This window comes from Oncorhynchus mykiss, chromosome 1 (genome assembly GCF_013265735.2).
Source record: "Oncorhynchus mykiss isolate Arlee chromosome 1, USDA_OmykA_1.1, whole genome shotgun sequence".
NCBI classification, from domain to species: domain Eukaryota; kingdom Metazoa; phylum Chordata; class Actinopteri; order Salmoniformes; family Salmonidae; genus Oncorhynchus; species Oncorhynchus mykiss.
The window spans coordinates 9,477,267-9,497,051 of record NC_048565.1 but is presented as its reverse complement, the minus strand read 5'-3'; the positions used below and the strand labels follow the sequence as shown (position 1 = coordinate 9,497,051).

The 19,785-nt window shown below is 41.5% G+C and overlaps 3 protein-coding genes and 1 long non-coding RNA gene across 5 annotated transcripts in view; 1 reads left to right on the top strand and 3 right to left on the bottom strand.

Annotated features, from left to right (window-relative positions):
- Positions 1-19,785, top strand: part of LOC118936718 (protein ANKUB1-like) — a 57,902-nt gene that overhangs the window by 537 nt on the left and 37,580 nt on the right. The window lies entirely within an intron of this gene.
- On the bottom strand, positions 773-3,731 carry LOC118936706. The gene is made up of 3 exons (XM_036933356.1): positions 1,720-3,731; positions 1,463-1,550; positions 773-1,333 (listed from the first exon to the last, which is right to left on the bottom strand). Exons 1-3 carry the CDS (start codon positions 3,715-3,717, stop codon positions 1,188-1,190), a joined length of 2,232 nt encoding a protein of 743 aa, XP_036789251.1. The 5' UTR covers positions 3,718-3,731; the 3' UTR covers positions 773-1,187.
- LOC118936730 lies at positions 7,531-8,102 on the bottom strand. The gene is made up of 3 exons (XR_005034212.1): positions 8,047-8,102; positions 7,776-7,812; positions 7,531-7,656 (listed from the first exon to the last, which is right to left on the bottom strand). It is a non-coding gene; the product is annotated as an uncharacterized LOC118936730 (long non-coding RNA).
- Positions 13,442-16,013, bottom strand: LOC110510917. The gene is made up of 3 exons (XM_036933405.1): positions 14,002-16,013; positions 13,745-13,832; positions 13,442-13,615 (listed from the first exon to the last, which is right to left on the bottom strand). The coding sequence occupies exons 1-3, from the start codon at positions 15,997-15,999 to the stop codon at positions 13,470-13,472; spliced, it is 2,232 nt and encodes a 743-aa protein (XP_036789300.1). The 5' UTR covers positions 16,000-16,013; the 3' UTR covers positions 13,442-13,469.

Sequence of the window (19,785 nt, the reverse complement as noted above, 5' to 3'; positions counted from 1 at the left end):
CATCACTGCCTATGATATACCCTTATCCTCCCTGAATAGATTTCAGTACAAACAAATCATGAGCCAACCATCATGCTTAGAAGGTACATAGTCAAATCAAATCAAATCAAACATTATTTGTCACATGCGCTGAATACAACAAGTGTGGATCTTTCCGTGAAATACTTTACTTACAAGCCCTTAACAAACAGTGCAGTTCAAGAAGAGTTTAAGAGAATATTTACCTAATAAACTGAAGTAACAAATAATAAAACAGTTGAACTTGTCCAGTGGCCATTTGATTAATTGTTCAGCAGTCTTATGACTTGGGGGTAGAAGCTGTTCAGCAGTCTTATGACTTGGGGTTAGAAGCTGTTATTGGTTTACCCTAACAAGTCTTGAAACAAATCATGAGCCAACTATCATGCTTAGAAGGTATATAGTGTCAGTCTTATTGGTTCACCCTAACAAGTTGTTTCAGTATGGGGAGAGGATAGAATGTAAGGGCACTTCATTAATGTATTGAGGCCATTACATATACAGTATTTCACAATGCTAGGACACAGATTTGGTCTCCTAACCTTGTTCTGGTTGATTGACTCTCTAACAGTGCCTTCACACAGAGACCATGGTTGCAGCAGCTGAATGTAGCGCGGACTCTGTCCAGGAGGAGTGCTCAGCACATTGGGTAGACACCAGGATCCTGGTCATTAGGCAGATTAAACATACTGAAACAAGGAGGGACAACCTGGAATTGTCCAAAAAGGAACTCTTATTTAATTTTTTATTTTTTACAGTGAACAAGATGAGACTTTGGAACGGATGATGCCTGAAACAATGCGGACAACTTAGAATTTCGTTCCTTTTGATGAGGCTTATAGATATAGTCTTTGCCTGTTTGATGGTTAGTCTGAGGGCATAGCAGGATTACATATAAGTGTCTGGATTAGTGTCCCGCTCCTTGAAAGAAGCAGCTCTAGCCTTTAGCGCGGTGTGGATGTTGCCTGTAATCCATGGCTTCTGTCGGGGATATGTACATACGGTCACTGTGGACACGACGTTGTCGATCCACTTATTGATGTAGCCTGTGACTGAGGTGGTATACTCCTCAATGCATGTGGATGAATCGCAGAACATATTACAGTCTGTGCTAGCAAAACAGTCAACATATGACAACAAATGAATGCAATCTCATTTAATGAGGAAAATTATCTTGGGTTGGAGAAGCTTCTAGTGATGGCTCTATACATTCTGGTGAAAAGGGAGGGTTTGCGACTCTTCTCTTCAGGTGGGAAGGAATATGCGATGTCATTTCCCTCTGGAGCAAAGGAGCCATGAGAATTTGTCCTCGACTCTGCAAAGAAAGACCATCCAGTATGTCATGGGTAACAATTCAGAGCAGAGTGCAATGTCTTTCCAAATGAATTAGTTGAACGCTAAAGTAATAATATCTTAGTCTTGAATGAGCAGCAGCAGGGCTTACCTGTAAAGTACACAGTAGGGGAAGTGTTCTGAGGCTGGTACTCCATAGACTTTTGAGGACAGTGGTCCTTTCTAACTTTCTTGGAACCCTGGTTGGTGGGAAAAGGCACATTAAAACAAACTGTTATATATCTTAAAGTACAGTATATCAACTGGAAAAAGGCAATACAATGCTAAAATACTGAATTATATAAACAAATAATATCTCATACTATCAAAAGCAGTGTTATTCATGAAAAATCTGTACTTGTACTATACCTTTATGTTAAAGCATATCTTGCTGAACATGGTTTTCTTGCTTTTCTTGGACTTGAAGATGGGGATCTGCTCTCCAGTACTGCTGGTGCTATCCCTTACCAAATCCAACATCCCTTCTACAATGTCTCTGGTGGCCATGCTGGTACCGGACTCAAAAGAACATTTGGCATTGGCTTTGGTGATCATTTGATGACTTGAGCCAACTGATAAGGCATCCATCATTTGGTTGACCATGACTTTCGTGAGCTGATTCATTGTGTCACTATCCTCTGGCTTGCTCGGATTGAGCTGGATAGGAAAGACCATGCAAGTAGAGGTGCTTGGTTCATTCTGGACTGAAACATCAATGTTGATATTTTCAGACTCATCTAACCACTGTTTTAGGAAGCCCTTCACTGTCTCTTCGGCAAATATCTGGAGAAGCTGAGAGGAGAGCTTCCTGGATATGGCACATTGTTCCTTTCCCCATTTCAGCCTTGAAAGAATGGAGTCTGAAGCACTTCTGGCTGCTGCCAATGTTAAGACCTGTGGAGTGCTGTGGCTGTCCTGAAGGGCTATCACTTTATCCACAAATTCATGACTGAACATGTGGATGGTCCCAGTGGAAATTATTTTTCTCAATTTCCTAACAGCAGATCGGAGGTTGTCAGGATGAAAAGCACCCTGTCCATCTTCCTGTGTGTTCTCAACACTTTCCACCATTTCGTCCACTACCACCCCAGCAGCTTGCCTGACTTTGTCCACAAAGGATGGGGGAAGTAAGTTCTCTGTGTGAAACAAGTCCTGAATGATCATGTTTCTTACAATGGGAAAGTCACTCTGAGCAGATAATTCAGTGGGGATGGGAGTACCGGGCAAGGTGAAGTCCCATTCTGACTGCTTTAATTTTGAAGTAGGTGTTAGAGAGATGGAGGAGCATGAAGAAGAGGTATTTCTTGTATTTTGGCTGTCAGCACTCCTACAACGGATCGTGCCAATATCCTCCAGCATGGATCCTGAGAGCTCAGTGGTTTTAGGTAGTAATTTGTGCGGAATGTCCACACAGGCATCGTTTCCACAAGGTGTAACACTGCTCTGGTTGACCTCAAGATGGCAGAGACTTGCTCTTTGTGAAGCAGGACTGCTTTGATATGTAAATATTGGGATTGAACCAAGTGTTGTGTCTGACATTTGAAGATCTTTTCTGAGAAACTCCGTAATCTTACTTTGCAGACTGTAGTAGATGTTACGAGCAACAGACCAGATTCTTTTCTCAGAAACCTGTCCAGTGGTGAGCAGGGAGGTTCCAGATACCATGTCAGATGATTGGGTGGTCTGGGTGAGCTCCTGCAGATCTTTCACTATGGTTTGTATAATATCAGTAGATGTGGTGGATGTAGATACAGACTGGAGGTACTTATCTGTTGTACCTTCCTCCACAATGTTAAATGATCTAGAGAGGACCTCACTCACTCCTTTCTCAGCTTTGGTTTGGAACTCATGACTAGAAAGTTTTTGGAGGCTCTTTGTTGAAAGACTGTGGGAAGATGCAATGCCTTTGGAGGCAGCCGTGCTGCAATCTAGACTTACTGGAGAGGTTCGCTCAGGAGAACCTTGGAGACGTTCAAACATGTCTTCACATGGTGTTGGGGACCTTGACAAGGAGATGTCATTCAGCTGAGACAGAACACCACCTACCAATATGTTGACCTCAAGGGACATATCAGATATTTTCTTTCCTACTGTGGAGAAGCAAGGTGCATTTGATGTCTGATCCTCGCATGAGGTCAAGATTGTTGAAATGACCTGTTTGGTACTATTGTTCATTAGACCCTCGTCTGTTTCAGTCCAGAGAAGTTTTGAACTCTCGCTGACACCCATGTGTAGAGTCACTTCCTGGTTCAAACTGGGCAAGTGAGGCACACTCTTACTAGCTTGCGTCAAGTTCTGGCTTGCCAAACCAAGGTACTCCTTAGTCACAAGATGTCCAGAGTCCTCTGTGGGTGTATGGCTAGACATTCTTCTCTGCACGTCTGACCTCCGCTGGTGAATGATGAAGTCCTTTAATGTCTTCTTAATATTGTTATATAAACTAGTGGTAGCAGACCAGATCCTGCTCTTTCGCTTTTGTGCATTTTCCTGGAGGTCAGGTTCTCTCTCCTCTACTTCTGCAGGTTGCGCCGAGCTCTGCAGGTCTTCCACAAATGTGTCAATGATGCCAAAGGCAGCAGAATCCGCACAAATATCCTTTGACAAGGTTCTCTGGTTTTGAATGGAACAAGACCTGGATGCTACAGAATAAGCAGGCTGTGCACTCGGTAAGCTACTGTTGGACTTTTTAACTAGGAACTCACTCACTGCTTGAGTGGTGTCTCTCTTGAATTCCTCACTTGAGAGTTGTTTCATGCAATCTAACAGACTGGTCAAAGAAGCTGTGGCCTTACTTCTGCTGTCCTCAATTTGACAGGGGAACTCATATACTATTGGTGATGAGGCCCTGGAATGGGAGATATCCCCAAGCTGAGCCAGAACGCCCTCTACAAATTGTTGTCTCTCAATAGAGAAGTCTGATCCTTTTTCTCCAACAGTGTACAGGGGGTCCTCCTTTGACATCTCAGTCTTGTACAAGACCAGAAGCTCTGAGATGACTTCTTTGGTGCAAGTTGTCAGAAGGAGCTTGCTTTCTTCTGACTCAGTTTGTGCCCAAAGAAGTTTTGAGCTCTCACTTAGGCCTCTTTGTAAAGTAACTTCACCAGTGGACTCTGGCAACTGAGGCTCACTCTTACTGGGCCTATATTTCATGTCTAAGCAAGGAAGTGGAACTGCCTCCTTAAACTCAGCATTTGTGATGTTGTCATCAGATGTGACAATGCTCTTTAGGGCAAATCTCTGAAGCTTGCCGAAATAATCTTTCAAGTTGTTTTGGATGCTGTGGTAAATGTGAACAGCAGCAGACCAGGCACTCTTCTGTTGGGGACTCTCTTCAGATTCAGCCAAGGACTTCATATCTGACACGAAAGTCTTAACAACTACTGACGCTGCTGAGCCCACTGGGTGAATTGACTCCGTCTTTACAATGCCAGACAATGTTTGACCTGATACAGCACCTGTTAACTCAGACTGAACGACTGAACTAGGAAATCTCAAACTACTGACTTTTTTGGCAAGAACTCCACTCACTGCTTGTATTGCTGATGTTTGAAACTCCCGGCTGGAGAGTTTTTGGATGCTCTTAGATGTGAGCGTGCAGGAGGAACCAGATTCACCAATATTGTAGCTGCTCTCGTATTTCCTTATCAGGGCATCAAGATCGTCAATGAAGCCAACATGCGATGCCAAAAACGTGATCTTGTCCTTCAGATCTTCCAGCAAATTCTGTTCGTTCTCGTCAACAAAAGCCACCATTGTGTCAGAGATCATGGTCATGACTTGCCCTGTTAGACTCTTGCTCTCTTGGTCAACTTTTTCAAGTTTAGCAGCCAGCTCTCTCACCATGCTCTCAGTCACCTTGGTCTGTGAGTCTCCCCTTACCGGTGTCACTTGAGAGGTTTGGCTAGCGGAGGCACTCTTAACGACCACTGATACGGCCGACTTGACATCTTTAATCACTTCTGCCATTACAGCAGGGGTCATCTTCGGAGAGCCTGCACTTCCAGATGGAGAATTGGACATGCATGCAAGTTTGGAGAGAGAACCTTGCAGGCTGTCCTGCACACAGGTGACGAGGGTGTCCTCTGAGATACCTAAGAGGACTTGTAGCGAGTCAGAGTTGGTTGTCTTCTTCTGCACATCAGACAGAGAGGTTCTTGAAAAAAAAACAGAAATCATCACAGTCAAACAGATAATATGTACGGCTGTGAGGAACGTTGCTCTGGTGGAGGAGTGTCAAACACATCTGCACCATTGAAAATAGTGGGGGAATCGTTGCTTTTGCTCTGGGAAAACACCTTAGTGTGGTGGAGGTGTGTCAACCACATCTAATAATAAAAAATAATAATTTATTCAACTTCTATAGTTCTTTTCATTACAGAAAGATAAGAGAAAAGCTTCTGTCGGTTTGGAGAAGAAAAAAAAAGACTAAATTATTTTATTAAATTAATTATTATACTGTTTTAAAGTCAAATAATATGATACATTAGAGTACTTTTTTTGTATAAGTAATTTGTATTTGTAAGTCGGAAGTTTACGTACACTTAGGTTGGAGTCATTAAAAGTCGTTTTTCAACCACTCCACAAATTCCTTGTTAACAAACTCTAGTTTTGGCAAGTCGGTTAGGACATCTACTTTGTGCATGACACAAGTAATTTTTCCAACAATTGTTTACAGACAGATTAGTTAACTTATAATTCACTGTATCTTAATTCCAGTGGGTCAGAAGTTTACATGCACTAAGTTGACTGTGCCTTTAAACAGCTTGGAAAATTCCAGAAAATGATGTCATGGCTTTAGAAGCTTATGTTAGGCTAATTGACATCATTTGAGTCTGTGGATGTATTTCAAGGCCAACCTTCAAACTCAGTGCCTCTTCGCTTGACATCATGAGAAAATCAAAAGAAATCAGCCAAGACCTCAGAAAAATAATTGGTTCATCCTTGGGAGCAATTTCCAAATGGCTGAAGGTACCACGTTCATCTGTACAAACAATAGTACGCAAGTATAAACACCATGGGACCACACAGCCGTGGGTGGGTGAGGATTGCAAGCCAAAGAACACCATCCCAACCGTGAAGCACAGGGTAGCAGAATCATGTTGTGGGGGTGCTTTGCAGCAGGAGGGTCTAGTGCACTTCACAAAATAGATAGCATCATGAGGCTGGAAAATTATGTGGATATATTGAAGCAACATCTCAAGACTTCAGTCAGGAAGTTAAAGCTTGGTCGCAAATGGGTCTTCCAAATGGACATGACCCCAAGCATACTTCCAAAGTTGTGGCAAAATGACTTAAGAACAACAAAGTCAAGGTATTGGAGTGGCAATCACAAAGCCCTGACCTCAATCCTATAGAACATTTGTGGGCAGAACTGAAAAAGCTTGTGCGAGCAAGGAGGCCTACAAACCTGACTCAGTCATACCAGCTCTGTCAGGAGGAATGGGCCAAAATTCTCCCAACTTATTGTGGGAAGCTTGTGGAAGGCTACCCAAAACAGTTGACCCAAGTTAAACAATTTAAAGGCAATGCAACCAAATACTATTTGAGTGTATGTAAACTTCTGACCCACTGGGAATGTGAAGAAAGAAATAAAAGCTGAAATAAATGATTCTTTCTTTTTCTATTATTCTGACATTTCACATTCTTAAAATAAAGTGGTGATTTTAACTGACCTAAAACAGGGAATTTTTATTAGGATTAAATGTCAGGAATTGTGAAAAACTGAGTTTAAATGTACTTGGCTAAGGTGTATGTAAACTCAGAATTCAACTTTATATGGCCATATCTATACTCTAAAAAAAATGTGAAATTGCTATAAACATCAAATACTGTTTAAGGACAATCATAAATAAAAGGCAGTATTGAAGAATGGTTACAGACATACCTCATGGCTGGCTTGGGCAATGGTTTTGGGCAGTAGCTTCCACTGCCCAGACTGCCCATCTCCTTAGTCAGGTACATCTCCTTGAACTTAGGTTGTTGTGATTCCTGCTCTTCTTCCTCTTCCTGATCCATACAGTTGGAGGAAGGGTAGGGAGTCGGGATGCGAAAGCTATTGTAAGACTTTCGACTGCCTGGCCTCTTAGGTACACCAGCCTCAGTAAATCTCACGCGGGGCTTGGTGTTAACCTTATCGTCTAACAGACTGGTGAGTGACGCTGTGAGAGATCTCTGTGACAATGCAGAGGAGGCAGCATCTTGGATGCCCAGTAGTTCGTAAAGACCTGGGATGATGATCTGCATCAGCTTGTCCGATAAAAACTGGACAATCCTCAGACACAAGCCGGCAAGCTGTTGTTTTGTCAGCTGTATTCCAGAAACAGAAGAAGTGTTTTAAAATGTTGCATAGTGCGTCTTTCAAAAGCTTATGAACAAGGCTAAACATTCAGTGATCATTGTATTCTAAAGAAGCTTTCAGATCTTACCGGGTCAGAAATGCCATTACGAATCCTACTCCATTGCCTGAAAATTATTCATATGAATTATTCATATTAATAGTATTAATATTGTCAGAAATGTCGGTCAGTAGAGTCATCAGATTAAACAGTATTTTACACATGCTTTGTAGCAATTGTTTTGACAACATTGTGGTGTGATGTAACTTTTTCCGCAATGGAAATGTAGTTGATGAATCTGCTTTCATACAATCCTTTACAGGTTTGATAGTAGTACTGTACCAAAGAAAATAGAACATACTCCTCAGTTAGGTTCTGCAGGAAGTTGATAATCAGTGAAAAAGACTCAAGATTTTTTGCACTGTTGAGGCTCTCTTCTTCTGTGGTTTCCACAGTGCTGCTTTGCTTCTGGTAGAAATAAACATTATGAGTCTCAAATAATGGCACCAACAGAGTCAAACTTAACATATACAACAAATATCATACTGAAAGAACTTATGAACCGTTAGAGTGGAGGAGCATTGGCAACGTTGGACAAATTTAAACAACTGAAACACAACAGAGATGGTTGTGGTACGTCAACATTGCCAATGATAGCATCACTATAACATTTTATTGGATTAATGTTGTAATATGAAATGACAAGGTCAACTTACCATCTCATTGACAGCTTCAGAGGTCAGGTGGTCATCCATCACACAGACAGGCAGGTCTAGAGACTGGGACAAGGCTCTATGGTCATAACCAGGAGAGAATGGAAACATCAGAGCAGTCCCAATGGCAGAATCTAACCACTGTCTTCATGTCAAAGACTCACTTAGTAGTTAATACATGGCCACAAATAATGAGCGGTTCAAATAGATCGGCTGGGGACTTGACCCTACAAATGACTCCATGAATGACGCCTGACCTGCCCCATAACAAGTTCTTTCTTAGTAGTCTCTCTCTCTTAATCTCCACACAAATATCTAACTGGACAGAGTGTAAGTGGCCTTACCTGACTGTCTCAGTGTCAGAAACATCATAGTCTTGTTGTTCTATGTCCTCCAGGGACATCTCAGCTACAGCAGACGGGGCAAAGCCCGGGATGATCTCTCAAACTGAAAATAATGACTGTTTATGTGAACTGAACCATTTACAGTGGCTTTGCGAAAGTATTCACCCCCCTTGGCATTTTCCCTATTTTGTTGCCTTATAACCTGGAATTAAAATAGATTTTTGCACTGTCAACTGTGGGACCTTAGGTATGTGCCTTTCCAAATCATGTCCAATCAATTGAATTTACCACAGGTGGACTCCAATCATGTTGTAGAAATACCTCAAGGATGATCAAGGGAAACAGGACGCACCGGTGCTCAATTTCGAGTCTCATAGCAAAGGGTTTGAATACTTATGTAAATAAGGTATTTCTGTTTTTTTCCGTTTTAAATTGCAAAAATGTCTAAAAAACTGTTTTTGCTTTGTCATTATAGGATATTGTGTGTAGATTGATGAGGAAAATGTTGTATGTAATCCATTTTAGAATAAGGCTGTAATGTAAAAAATGAAATGTGTAAAAAGTCAAGGGGTCTGAATACTTTCCAATTTTTTTTTATTTATTTTTATTTCACCTTTATTTAACCAGGTAGGCTAGTTGAGAACAAGTTCTCATTTGCAACTGCGACCTGGCCAAGATAAGGCATAGCAGTGTGAACAGACAACACAGAGTTACACATGGAGTAAACAATTAACAAGTCAATAACACAGTAGAAAAAAGGGGAGTCTATATATACATTGTGTGCAAAAGGCATGAGAAGGTAGGCAAATAATTACAATTATGCAGATTAACACTGGAGTGATAAATGATCAGATGGTTATGTACAGGTAGAGATTGGTGTGCAAAAGAGCAGAAAAAAAAAAAAATAAATAAAAAAATAAAAATAAAATAAAAATAAATAAATAAAAACAGTATGGGGATGAGGTAGGTGAAAATGGGTGGGCTATTTACCAATAGACTATGTACAGCTGCAGCGATCGGTTAGCTGCTCGGATAGCAGATGTTTGAAGTTGGTGAGGGAGATAAAAGTCTCCAACTTCAGCGATTTTTGCAATTCGTTCCAGTCACAGGCAGCAGAGAACTGGAACGAAAGGCGGCCAAATGAGGTGTTGGCTTTAGGGATGATCAGTGAGATACACCTGCTGGAGCGCGTGCTACGGATGGGTGTTGCCATCGTAACCAGTGAACTGAGATAAGGCGGAGCTTTACCTAGCATGGACTTGTAGATGACCTGGAGCCAGTGGGTCTGGCGACGAATATGTAGCGAGGGCCAGCCGACTAGAGCATACAAGTCGCAGTGGTGGACTGAAGCAGTCTATAAGATATATCTTATTACAGTTTAGGCCTACCTTGTTATTTTATTCCATCTGGCAATATCATATTAATGGATTAAATCTATTTAGTTTGTTTTGTTGCTAGTATTTTTATTAATTGTTTGAAAATACAAGTATTATCTACTTTCTGAAGGACAGCCAAGTTGATAGGCAACATAGAACCTACAGACAATTATGACATCATTGGAACACATGCACGTGTCACAAACACCTTTAGCCCAAAAAAGCAGTGTAGCAGTGCTGCCCAAGCTGGGGGCGATACACTTTTATTAGGCTTTTATTCAGATTCACAAACAATGCTCTACTTGAAGTCAATGAGTAAACATGTAGCAACATGGCTGAGCTTTAATGTGTAAGTAGAAGTTGACACTAACCATATGTATAATCCTAAAATGCTTGCCCTAAATACCAGTCTAGAACCCAGGTATGTCTCCTGCTATTTATAGTATCTTTAAAGTACATCTTATTACAGTTTAGGCCTACCTTATTATTTTATTCCATCTAGCAATATAATTTTAAGGTCAAATACGTACACACATGTGTTGTAGGCCAATGAACTCCATAGTTTTAATCACAGTTTATAATAAGGACGGGGAATTCTGTAACACTTTGACATCACACAGGTATGGCAGCTATGGAGAATCATTTTCAAAACATTGTCCAAAACAGGAAATCATTGGATGTGATTCATTCGATTCTATGCAATTTCATCTTTGAGGACTGACATGGAAGCAACCATTACACAACCCTGAACTCAATAACCCCACCCCAGTTTCAGAAGAGATATCAAACCATATCTGGTCATTCTGTATTACATTCTGTATTACATCCACAGCCTGGACAGTGATGGATGGCTATATGGAGCATCCTTGTCCATCATGTTCAGTGTGTTAGTGCTCTCACCACAGCGAGGCAGCAGAGTACCAGTTGAGGTAGGTGCAGGCAGAGCGTAGTAATTAAAGGCAGTGGTAGCCTATCCATCCCCATATCAACACCTGCAGCATCTCATGACACGCGCTCACACTCCCCCATTTACCACAACTTCCAAACTAACTGGACCTAAAACAATGTGTAACTTCGTGGCCATTCCAAGTCAGGATCACACCTAATACCAAATAGCTAAAGAGGATAAACCACAAATAAATTCATGTTTCCTAAAACAATGTGTAACTTCGTGGCCATTCCAAGTCAGGATCACACCTAATACCTAATAGCTAGAGGATAAACCACAAATAAATTCATGTTTTGTAGGGGGGAGTTGACGATTATGTGGTGGTTGTTTCACTATCGATGATGAAATTGCATTAAATCAAAAGAGTCAGACCCAATGATTTACTGTTCGTAAGGACAGAGTGCCACTAGTAATATTGAACATTAAGTCGAAATGTAGCTAGGGGAGTTCAAGATCCAAGATCACATTTTCTTTCTATGGATTAGCCCATCTGTCAAGTGTTGGTTGTCCAGTAAAAAACTCAAATTTCGAATTAAGATTATCAATCCGATTCTGTGATCAATGTGAATCCGTGAACAGTCTTGTGAATCTTTACTAGAGTCCCCATTAGCTAACGCTATAACGTTAGCTAATCTTCCTGTGGTCCAACACCAATTGATAAGACATTACAAACAATTACAAATGAAGACTTTACAAACATTTAACAAGTAGACAATACAGACAATTAAAATACCTGACATTCAACATTCAGTTGATGCTTTGTAGGTGATGCAATAGCTGTAAACTATAGAGCTCGTGGCCAAGGTGAGTTAAGTGGCTAGAGTGGTTTCCTGTATGCCCATGCTGCACATAGCCCACCCCAATGCACTAGTTAGCCTAGTAAACAAGCCTATACCCCGCGGGTAAATTGCCACTATTCACTGTTACAGTGGTCAGAGATCACAGCCAGAAGCCTACCACTACCAACGGGCTACAACTGTTCAGTATTGTTGTCTAATTTATGGACATCGTCTATGTGACTTTTTTTTAATTATCAAGTAGGCCCAACACAGCTTCAGAAGATGTAGGTACATTTGACCAATATTCATGTATCCATTTTTCAGTTAGCATGGTCATGTTTCCTTTCACGTGAGAAATATTAACCAAAGCATCATTTTCCCTTGCTTATCTCCTTCAAAATACTGCAAGCTACAGAGCTATATAAATAATGACTGTATTGGCATGAGTCCATACCTTATTATTGACTTCAATTGGAGGTGCAATTCACTCCTTTTGACGAGTAGGTTTGGTCCTCATTTCCAGAGCAAATGTGCAACAGTTCTACACACACATATTTAACTGTCTGTTTTCATTACATCATCAGCTACCTTTGTTACATCACAAAGCCAGCTGGCTAAATCTGGCACATTTACAGAAATACAGTAGATTGTCCCTGTCAAATACATTTGATAAAAAATAAATGTCCAAAACAAACAGTGGTGGAAAAAGTCCTCAATCAGTCAGTTGTAAACAGTATGACTCAAGTAAATGTGAAAGTTGCCCAGTAAAATACTACTTGGGAAGTATTTGGTTTGAAATATTCTCAAGTATCAAAAGTAAAAATAATTTTAAAAATTAAGCAAAGCAGACAACACAATTGTATTGCTTTTTTTGAATGTAAGAATAGCCAGGGGCACACTCCAACACTTAGACATAATTTATAAACTAAGCATTTGTGTTTATTGAGTCTGCCAGATCAGAGGTAGGGGATGTTCTCTTGATAAGTGTGTGAATTGGACCATTTTCCTGTCATACAAAGCATTCAAAATGTACTTTTGGGTATCAGGGAAAGTGGATGGAGTCAAAAGTACATTTTTGTCCTTTATGAATGTACTGAAGTTGTCAAAAATATAAATAGTTAAAGTACAGATACCCCCAAAACGGTTTAAATCATTTTTACTTAAGTACTTTGCACCACTGAAAACAAACCTTTTCTAATGTCTCTATATCACTGGCTTATCATCACCTAGATTGCCCACCCTAGTCACACCCTGACCTAACCAAATAGAGAATTAAAAAGATCTCTACGGTCAGGGCGTGACACTTTGCCTGTTTGATGGTTAGTCTGAGGGCATAGCAGGATTTCATATAAGTGTCTGGATTAGTGTCCCGCTCCTTGAAAGAAGCAGCTCTAGCCTTTAGCGCGGTGTGGATGTTGCCTGTAATCCATGGCTTCTGTCGGGGATATGTACATACGGTCACTGTGGACACGACGTTGTCGATCCACTTATTGATGTAGCCTGTGACTGAGGTGGTATACTCCTCAATGCATGTGGATGAATCGCAGAACATATTACAGTCTGTGCTAGCAAAACAGTCAACATATGACAACAAATGAATGCAATCTCATTTAATGAGGAAAATTATCTTGGGTTGGAGAAGCTTCTAGTGATGGCTCTATACATTCTGGTGAAAAGGGAGGGTTTGCGACTCTTCTCTTCAGGTGGGAAGGAATATGCGATGTCATTTCCCTCTGGAGCAAAGGAGCCATGAGAATTTGTCCTCGACTCTGCAAAGAAAGACCATCCAGTATGTCATGGGTAACAATTCAGAGCAGAGTGCAATGTCTTTCCAAATGAATTAGTTGAACGCTAAAGTAATAATATCTTAGTCTTGAATGAGCAGCAGCAGGGCTTACCTGTAAAGTACACAGTAGGGGAAGTGTTCTGAGGCTGGTACTCCATAGACTTTTGAGGACAGTGGTCCTTTCTAACTTTCTTGGAACCCTGGTTGGTGGGAAAAGGCACATTAAAACAAACTGTTATATATCTTAAAGTACAGTATATCAACTGGAAAAAGGCAATACAATGCTAAAATACTGAATTATATAAACAAATAATATCTCATACATTCAAAAGCAGTGTTATTCATGAAAAATCTGTACTTGTACTATACCTTTATGTTAAAGCATATCTTGCTGAACATGGTTTTCTTGCTTTTCTTGGACTTGAAGATGGGGATCTGCTCTCCAGTACTGCTGGTGCTATCCCTTACCAAATCCAACATCCCTTCTACAATGTCTCTGGTGGCCATGCTGGTACCGGACTCAAAAGAACATTTGGCATTGGCTTTGGTGATCATTTGATGACTTGAGCCAACTGATAAGGCATCCATCATTTGGTTGACCATGACTTTCGTGAGCTGATTCATTGTGTCACTATCCTCTGGCTTGCTCGGATTGAGCTGGATAGGAAAGACCATGCAAGTAGAGGTGCTTGGTTCATTCTGGACTGAAACATCAATGTTGATATTTTCAGACTCATCTAACCACTGTTTTAGGAAGCCCTTCACTGTCTCTTCGGCAAATATCTGGAGAAGCTGAGAGGAGAGCTTCCTGGATATGGCACATTGTTCCTTTCCCCATTTCAGCCTTGAAAGAATGGAGTCTGAAGCACTTCTGGCTGCTGCCAATGTTAAGACCTGTGGAGTGCTGTGGCTGTCCTGAAGGGCTATCACTTTATCCACAAATTCATGACTGAACATGTGGATGGTCCCAGTGGAAATTATTTTTCTCAATTTCCTAACAGCAGATCGGAGGTTGTCAGGATGAAAAGCACCCTGTCCATCTTCCTGTGTGTTCTCAACACTTTCCACCATTTCGTCCACTACCACCCCAGCAGCTTGCCTGACTTTGTCCACAAAGGATGGGGGAAGTAAGTTCTCTGTGTGAAACAAGTCCTGAATGATCATGTTTCTTACAATGGGAAAGTCACTCTGAGCAGATAATTCAGTGGGGATGGGAGTACCGGGCAAGGTGAAGTCCCATTCTGACTGCTTTAATTTTGAAGTAGGTGTTAGAGAGATGGAGGAGCATGAAGAAGAGGTATTTCTTGTATTTTGGCTGTCAGCACTCCTACAACGGATCGTGCCAATATCCTCCAGCATGGATCCTGAGAGCTCAGTGGTTTTAGGTAGTAATTTGTGCGGAATGTCCACACAGGCATCGTTTCCACAAGGTGTAACACTGCTCTGGTTGACCTCAAGATGGCAGAGACTTGCTCTTTGTGAAGCAGGACTGCTTTGATATGTAAATATTGGGATTGAACCAAGTGTTGTGTCTGACATTTGAAGATCTTTTCTGAGAAACTCCGTAATCTTACTTTGCAGACTGTAGTAGATGTTACGAGCAACAGACCAGATTCTTTTCTCAGAAACCTGTCCAGTGGTGAGCAGGGAGGTTCCAGATACCATGTCAGATGATTGGGTGGTCTGGGTGAGCTCCTGCAGATCTTTCACTATGGTTTGTATAATATCAGTAGATGTGGTGGATGTAGATACAGACTGGAGGTACTTATCTGTTGTACCTTCCTCCACAATGTTAAATGATCTAGAGAGGACCTCACTCACTCCTTTCTCAGCTTTGGTTTGGAACTCATGACTAGAAAGTTTTTGGAGGCTCTTTGTTGAAAGACTGTGGGAAGATGCAATGCCTTTGGAGGCAGCCGTGCTGCAATCTAGACTTACTGGAGAGGTTCGCTCAGGAGAACCTTGGAGACGTTCAAACATGTCTTCACATGGTGTTGGGGACCTTGACAAGGAGATGTCATTCAGCTGAGACAGAACACCACCTACCAATATGTTGACCTCAAGGGACATATCAGATATTTTCTTTCCTACTGTGGAGAAGCAAGGTGCATTTGATGTCTGATCCTCGCATGAGGTCAAGATTGTTGAAATGACCTGTTTGGTACTATTGTTCATTAGACCCTCGTCTGTTTCAGTCCAGAGAAGTTTTGAACTCTCGCTGACACCCATGTGTAGAGTCACTTCCTGGTTCAAACTGGGCAAGTGAGGCACACTCTTACTAGCTTGCGTCAAGTTCTGGCTTGCCAAACCAAGGTACTCCTTAGTCACAAGATGTCCAGAGTCCTCTGTGGGTGTATGGCTAGACATTCTTCTCTGCACGTCTGACCTCCGCTGGTGAATGATGAAGTCCTTTAATGTCTTCTTAATATTGTTATATAAACTAGTGGTAGCAGACCAGATCCTGCTCTTTCGCTTTTGTGCATTTTCCTGGAGGTCAGGTTCTCTCTCCTCTACTTCTGCAGGTTGCGCCGAGCTCTGCAGGTCTTCCACAAATGTGTCAATGATGCCAAAGGCAGCAGAATCCGCACAAATATCCTTTGACAAGGTTCTCTGGTTTTGAATGGAACAAGACCTGGATGCTACAGAATAAGCAGGCTGTGCACTCGGTAAGCTACTGTTGGACTTTTTAACTAGGAACTCACTCACTGCTTGAGTGGTGTCTCTCTTGAATTCCTCACTTGAGAGTTGTTTCATGCAATCTAACAGACTGGTCAAAGAAGCTGTGGCCTTACTTCTGCTGTCCTCAATTTGACAGGGGAACTCATATACTATTGGTGATGAGGCCCTGGAATGGGAGATATCCCCAAGCTGAGCCAGAACGCCCTCTACAAATTGTTGTCTCTCAATAGAGAAGTCTGATCCTTTTTCTCCAACAGTGTACAGGGGGTCCTCCTTTGACATCTCAGTCTTGTACAAGACCAGAAGCTCTGAGATGACTTCTTTGGTGCAAGTTGTCAGAAGGAGCTTGCTTTCTTCTGACTCAGTTTGTGCCCAAAGAAGTTTTGAGCTCTCACTTAGGCCTCTTTGTAAAGTAACTTCACCAGTGGACTCTGGCAACTGAGGCTCACTCTTACTGGGCCTATATTTCATGTCTAAGCAAGGAAGTGGAACTGCCTCCTTAAACTCAGCATTTGTGATGTTGTCATCAGATGTGACAATGCTCTTTAGGGCAAATCTCTGAAGCTTGCCGAAATAATCTTTCAAGTTGTTTTGGATGCTGTGGTAAATGTGAACAGCAGCAGACCAGGCACTCTTCTGTTGGGGACTCTCTTCAGATTCAGCCAAGGACTTCATATCTGACACGAAAGTCTTAACAACTACTGACGCTGCTGAGCCCACTGGGTGAATTGACTCCGTCTTTACAATGCCAGACAATGTTTGACCTGATACAGCACCTGTTAACTCAGACTGAACGACTGAACTAGGAAATCTCAAACTACTGACTTTTTTGGCAAGAACTCCACTCACTGCTTGTATTGCTGATGTTTGAAACTCCCGGCTGGAGAGTTTTTGGATGCTCTTAGATGTGAGCGTGCAGGAGGAACCAGATTCACCAATATTGTAGCTGCTCTCGTATTTCCTTATCAGGGCATCAAGATCGTCAATGAAGCCAACATGCGATGCCAAAAACGTGATCTTGTCCTTCAGATCTTCCAGCAAATTCTGTTCGTTCTCGTCAACAAAAGCCACCATTGTGTCAGAGATCATGGTCATGACTTGCCCTGTTAGACTCTTGCTCTCTTGGTCAACTTTTTCAAGTTTAGCAGCCAGCTCTCTCACCATGCTCTCAGTCACCTTGGTCTGTGAGTCTCCCCTTACCGGTGTCACTTGAGAGGTTTGGCTAGCGGAGGCACTCTTAACGACCACTGATACGGCCGACTTGACATCTTTAATCACTTCTGCCATTACAGCAGGGGTCATCTTCGGAGAGCCTGCACTTCCAGATGGAGAATTGGACATGCATGCAAGTTTGGAGAGAGAACCTTGCAGGCTGTCCTGCACACAGGTGACGAGGGTGTCCTCTGAGATACCTAAGAGGACTTGTAGCGAGTCAGAGTTGGTTGTCTTCTTCTGCACATCAGACAGAGAGGTTCTTGAAAAAAAAACAGAAATCATCACAGTCAAACAGATAATATGTACGGCTGTGAGGAACGTTGCTCTGGTGGAGGAGTGTCAAACACATCTGCACCATTGAAAATAGTGGGGGAATCGTTGCTTTTGCTCTGGGAAAACACCTTAGTGTGGTGGAGGTGTGTCAACCACATCTAATAATAAAAAATAATAATTTATTCAACTTCTATAGTTCTTTTCATTACAGAAAGATAAGAGAAAAGCTTCTGTCGGTTTGGAGAAGAAAAAAAAAGACTAAATTATTCTGTTTTAAAGTCAAATAATATGATACATTAGAGTACTTTTTTTGTATAAGTAATTTGTATTTGTAAGTCGGAAGTTTACGTACACTTAGGTTGGAGTCATTAAAAGTCGTTTTTCAACCACTCCACAAATTCCTTGTTAACAAACTCTAGTTTTGGCAAGTCGGTTAGGACATCTACTTTGTGCATGACACAAGTAATTTTTCCAACAATTGTTTACAGACAGATTAGTTAACTTATAATTCACTGTATCTTAATTCCAGTGGGTCAGAAGTTTACATGCACTAAGTTGACTGTGCCTTTAAACAGCTTGGAAAATTCCAGAAAATGATGTCATGGCTTTAGAAGCTTATGTTAGGCTAATTGACATCATTTGAGTCTGTGGATGTATTTCAAGGCCAACCTTCAAACTCAGTGCCTCTTCGCTTGACATCATGAGAAAATCAAAAGAAATCAGCCAAGACCTCAGAAAAATAATTGGTTCATCCTTGGGAGCAATTTCCAAATGGCTGAAGGTACCACGTTCATCTGTACAAACAATAGTACGCAAGTATAAACACCATGGGACCACACAGCCGTGGGTGGGTGAGGATTGCAAGCCAAAGAACACCATCCCAACCGTGAAGCACAGGGTAGCAGAATCATGTTGTGGGGGTGCTTTGCAGCAGGAGGGTCTAGTGCACTTCACAAAATAGATAGCATCATGAGGCTGGAAAATTATGTGGATATATTGAAGCAACATCTCAAGACTTCAGTCAGGAAGTTAAAGCTTGGTCGCAAATGGGTCTTCCAAATGGACATGACCCCAAGCATACTTCCAAAGTTGTGGCAAAATGACTTAAGAACAACAAAGTCAAGGTATTGGAGTGGCAATCACAAAGCCCTGACCTCAATCCTATAGAACATTTGTGGGCAGAACTGAAAAAGCTTGTGCGAGCAAGGAGGCCTACAAACCTGACTCAGTCATACCAGCTCTGTCAGGAGGAATGGGCCAAAATTCTCCCAACTTATTGTGGGAAGCTTGTGGAAGGCTACCCAAAACAGTTGACCCAAGTTAAACAATTTAAAGGCAATGCAACCAAATACTATTTGAGTGTATGTAAACTTCTGACCCACTGGGAATGTGAAGAAAGAAATAAAAGCTGAAATAAATGATTCTTTCTTTTTCTATTATTCTGACATTTCACATTCTTAAAATAAAGTGGTGATTTTAACTGACCTAAAACAGGGAATTTTTATTAGGATTAAATGTCAGGAATTGTGAAAAACTGAGTTTAAATGTACTTGGCTAAGGTGTATGTAAACTCAGAATTCAACTTTATATGGCCATATCTATACTCTAAAAAAAATGTGAAATTGCTATAAACATCAAATACTGTTTAAGGACAATCATAAATAAAAGGCAGTATTGAAGAATGGTTACAGACATACCTCATGGCTGGCTTGGGCAATGGTTTTGGGCAGTAGCTTCCACTGCCCAGACTGCCCATCTCCTTAGTCAGGTACATCTCCTTGAACTTAGGTTGTTGTGATTCCTGCTCTTCTTCCTCTTCCTGATCCATACAGTTGGAGGAAGGGTAGGGAGTCGGGATGCGAAAGCTATTGTAAGACTTTCGACTGCCTGGCCTCTTAGGTACACCAGCCTCAGTAAATCTCACGCGGGGCTTGGTGTTAACCTTATCGTCTAACAGACTGGTGAGTGACGCTGTGAGAGATCTCT

Excerpts from the sequence above, each read along its gene's own strand:
- LOC118936706 (XM_036933356.1), bottom strand. The coding sequence starts at position 3,717 with ATGTCTAGCCATACACCCACAGAGGACTCTGGACATCTTGTGACTAAG. Across the intron at positions 1,551-1,719 it reads AGATATGCTTTAACATAAAG|GGTTCCAAGAAAGTTAGAAA; the intron begins GTATAGTACAAG and ends CCCACCAACCAG. Across the intron at positions 1,334-1,462 it reads CCCTACTGTGTACTTTACAG|AGTCGAGGACAAATTCTCAT; the intron begins GTAAGCCCTGCT and ends CTTTCTTTGCAG.
- LOC110510917 (XM_036933405.1), bottom strand. The coding sequence starts at position 15,999 with ATGTCTAGCCATACACCCACAGAGGACTCTGGACATCTTGTGACTAAG. Across the intron at positions 13,833-14,001 it reads AGATATGCTTTAACATAAAG|GGTTCCAAGAAAGTTAGAAA; the intron begins GTATAGTACAAG and ends CCCACCAACCAG. Across the intron at positions 13,616-13,744 it reads CCCTACTGTGTACTTTACAG|AGTCGAGGACAAATTCTCAT; the intron begins GTAAGCCCTGCT and ends CTTTCTTTGCAG.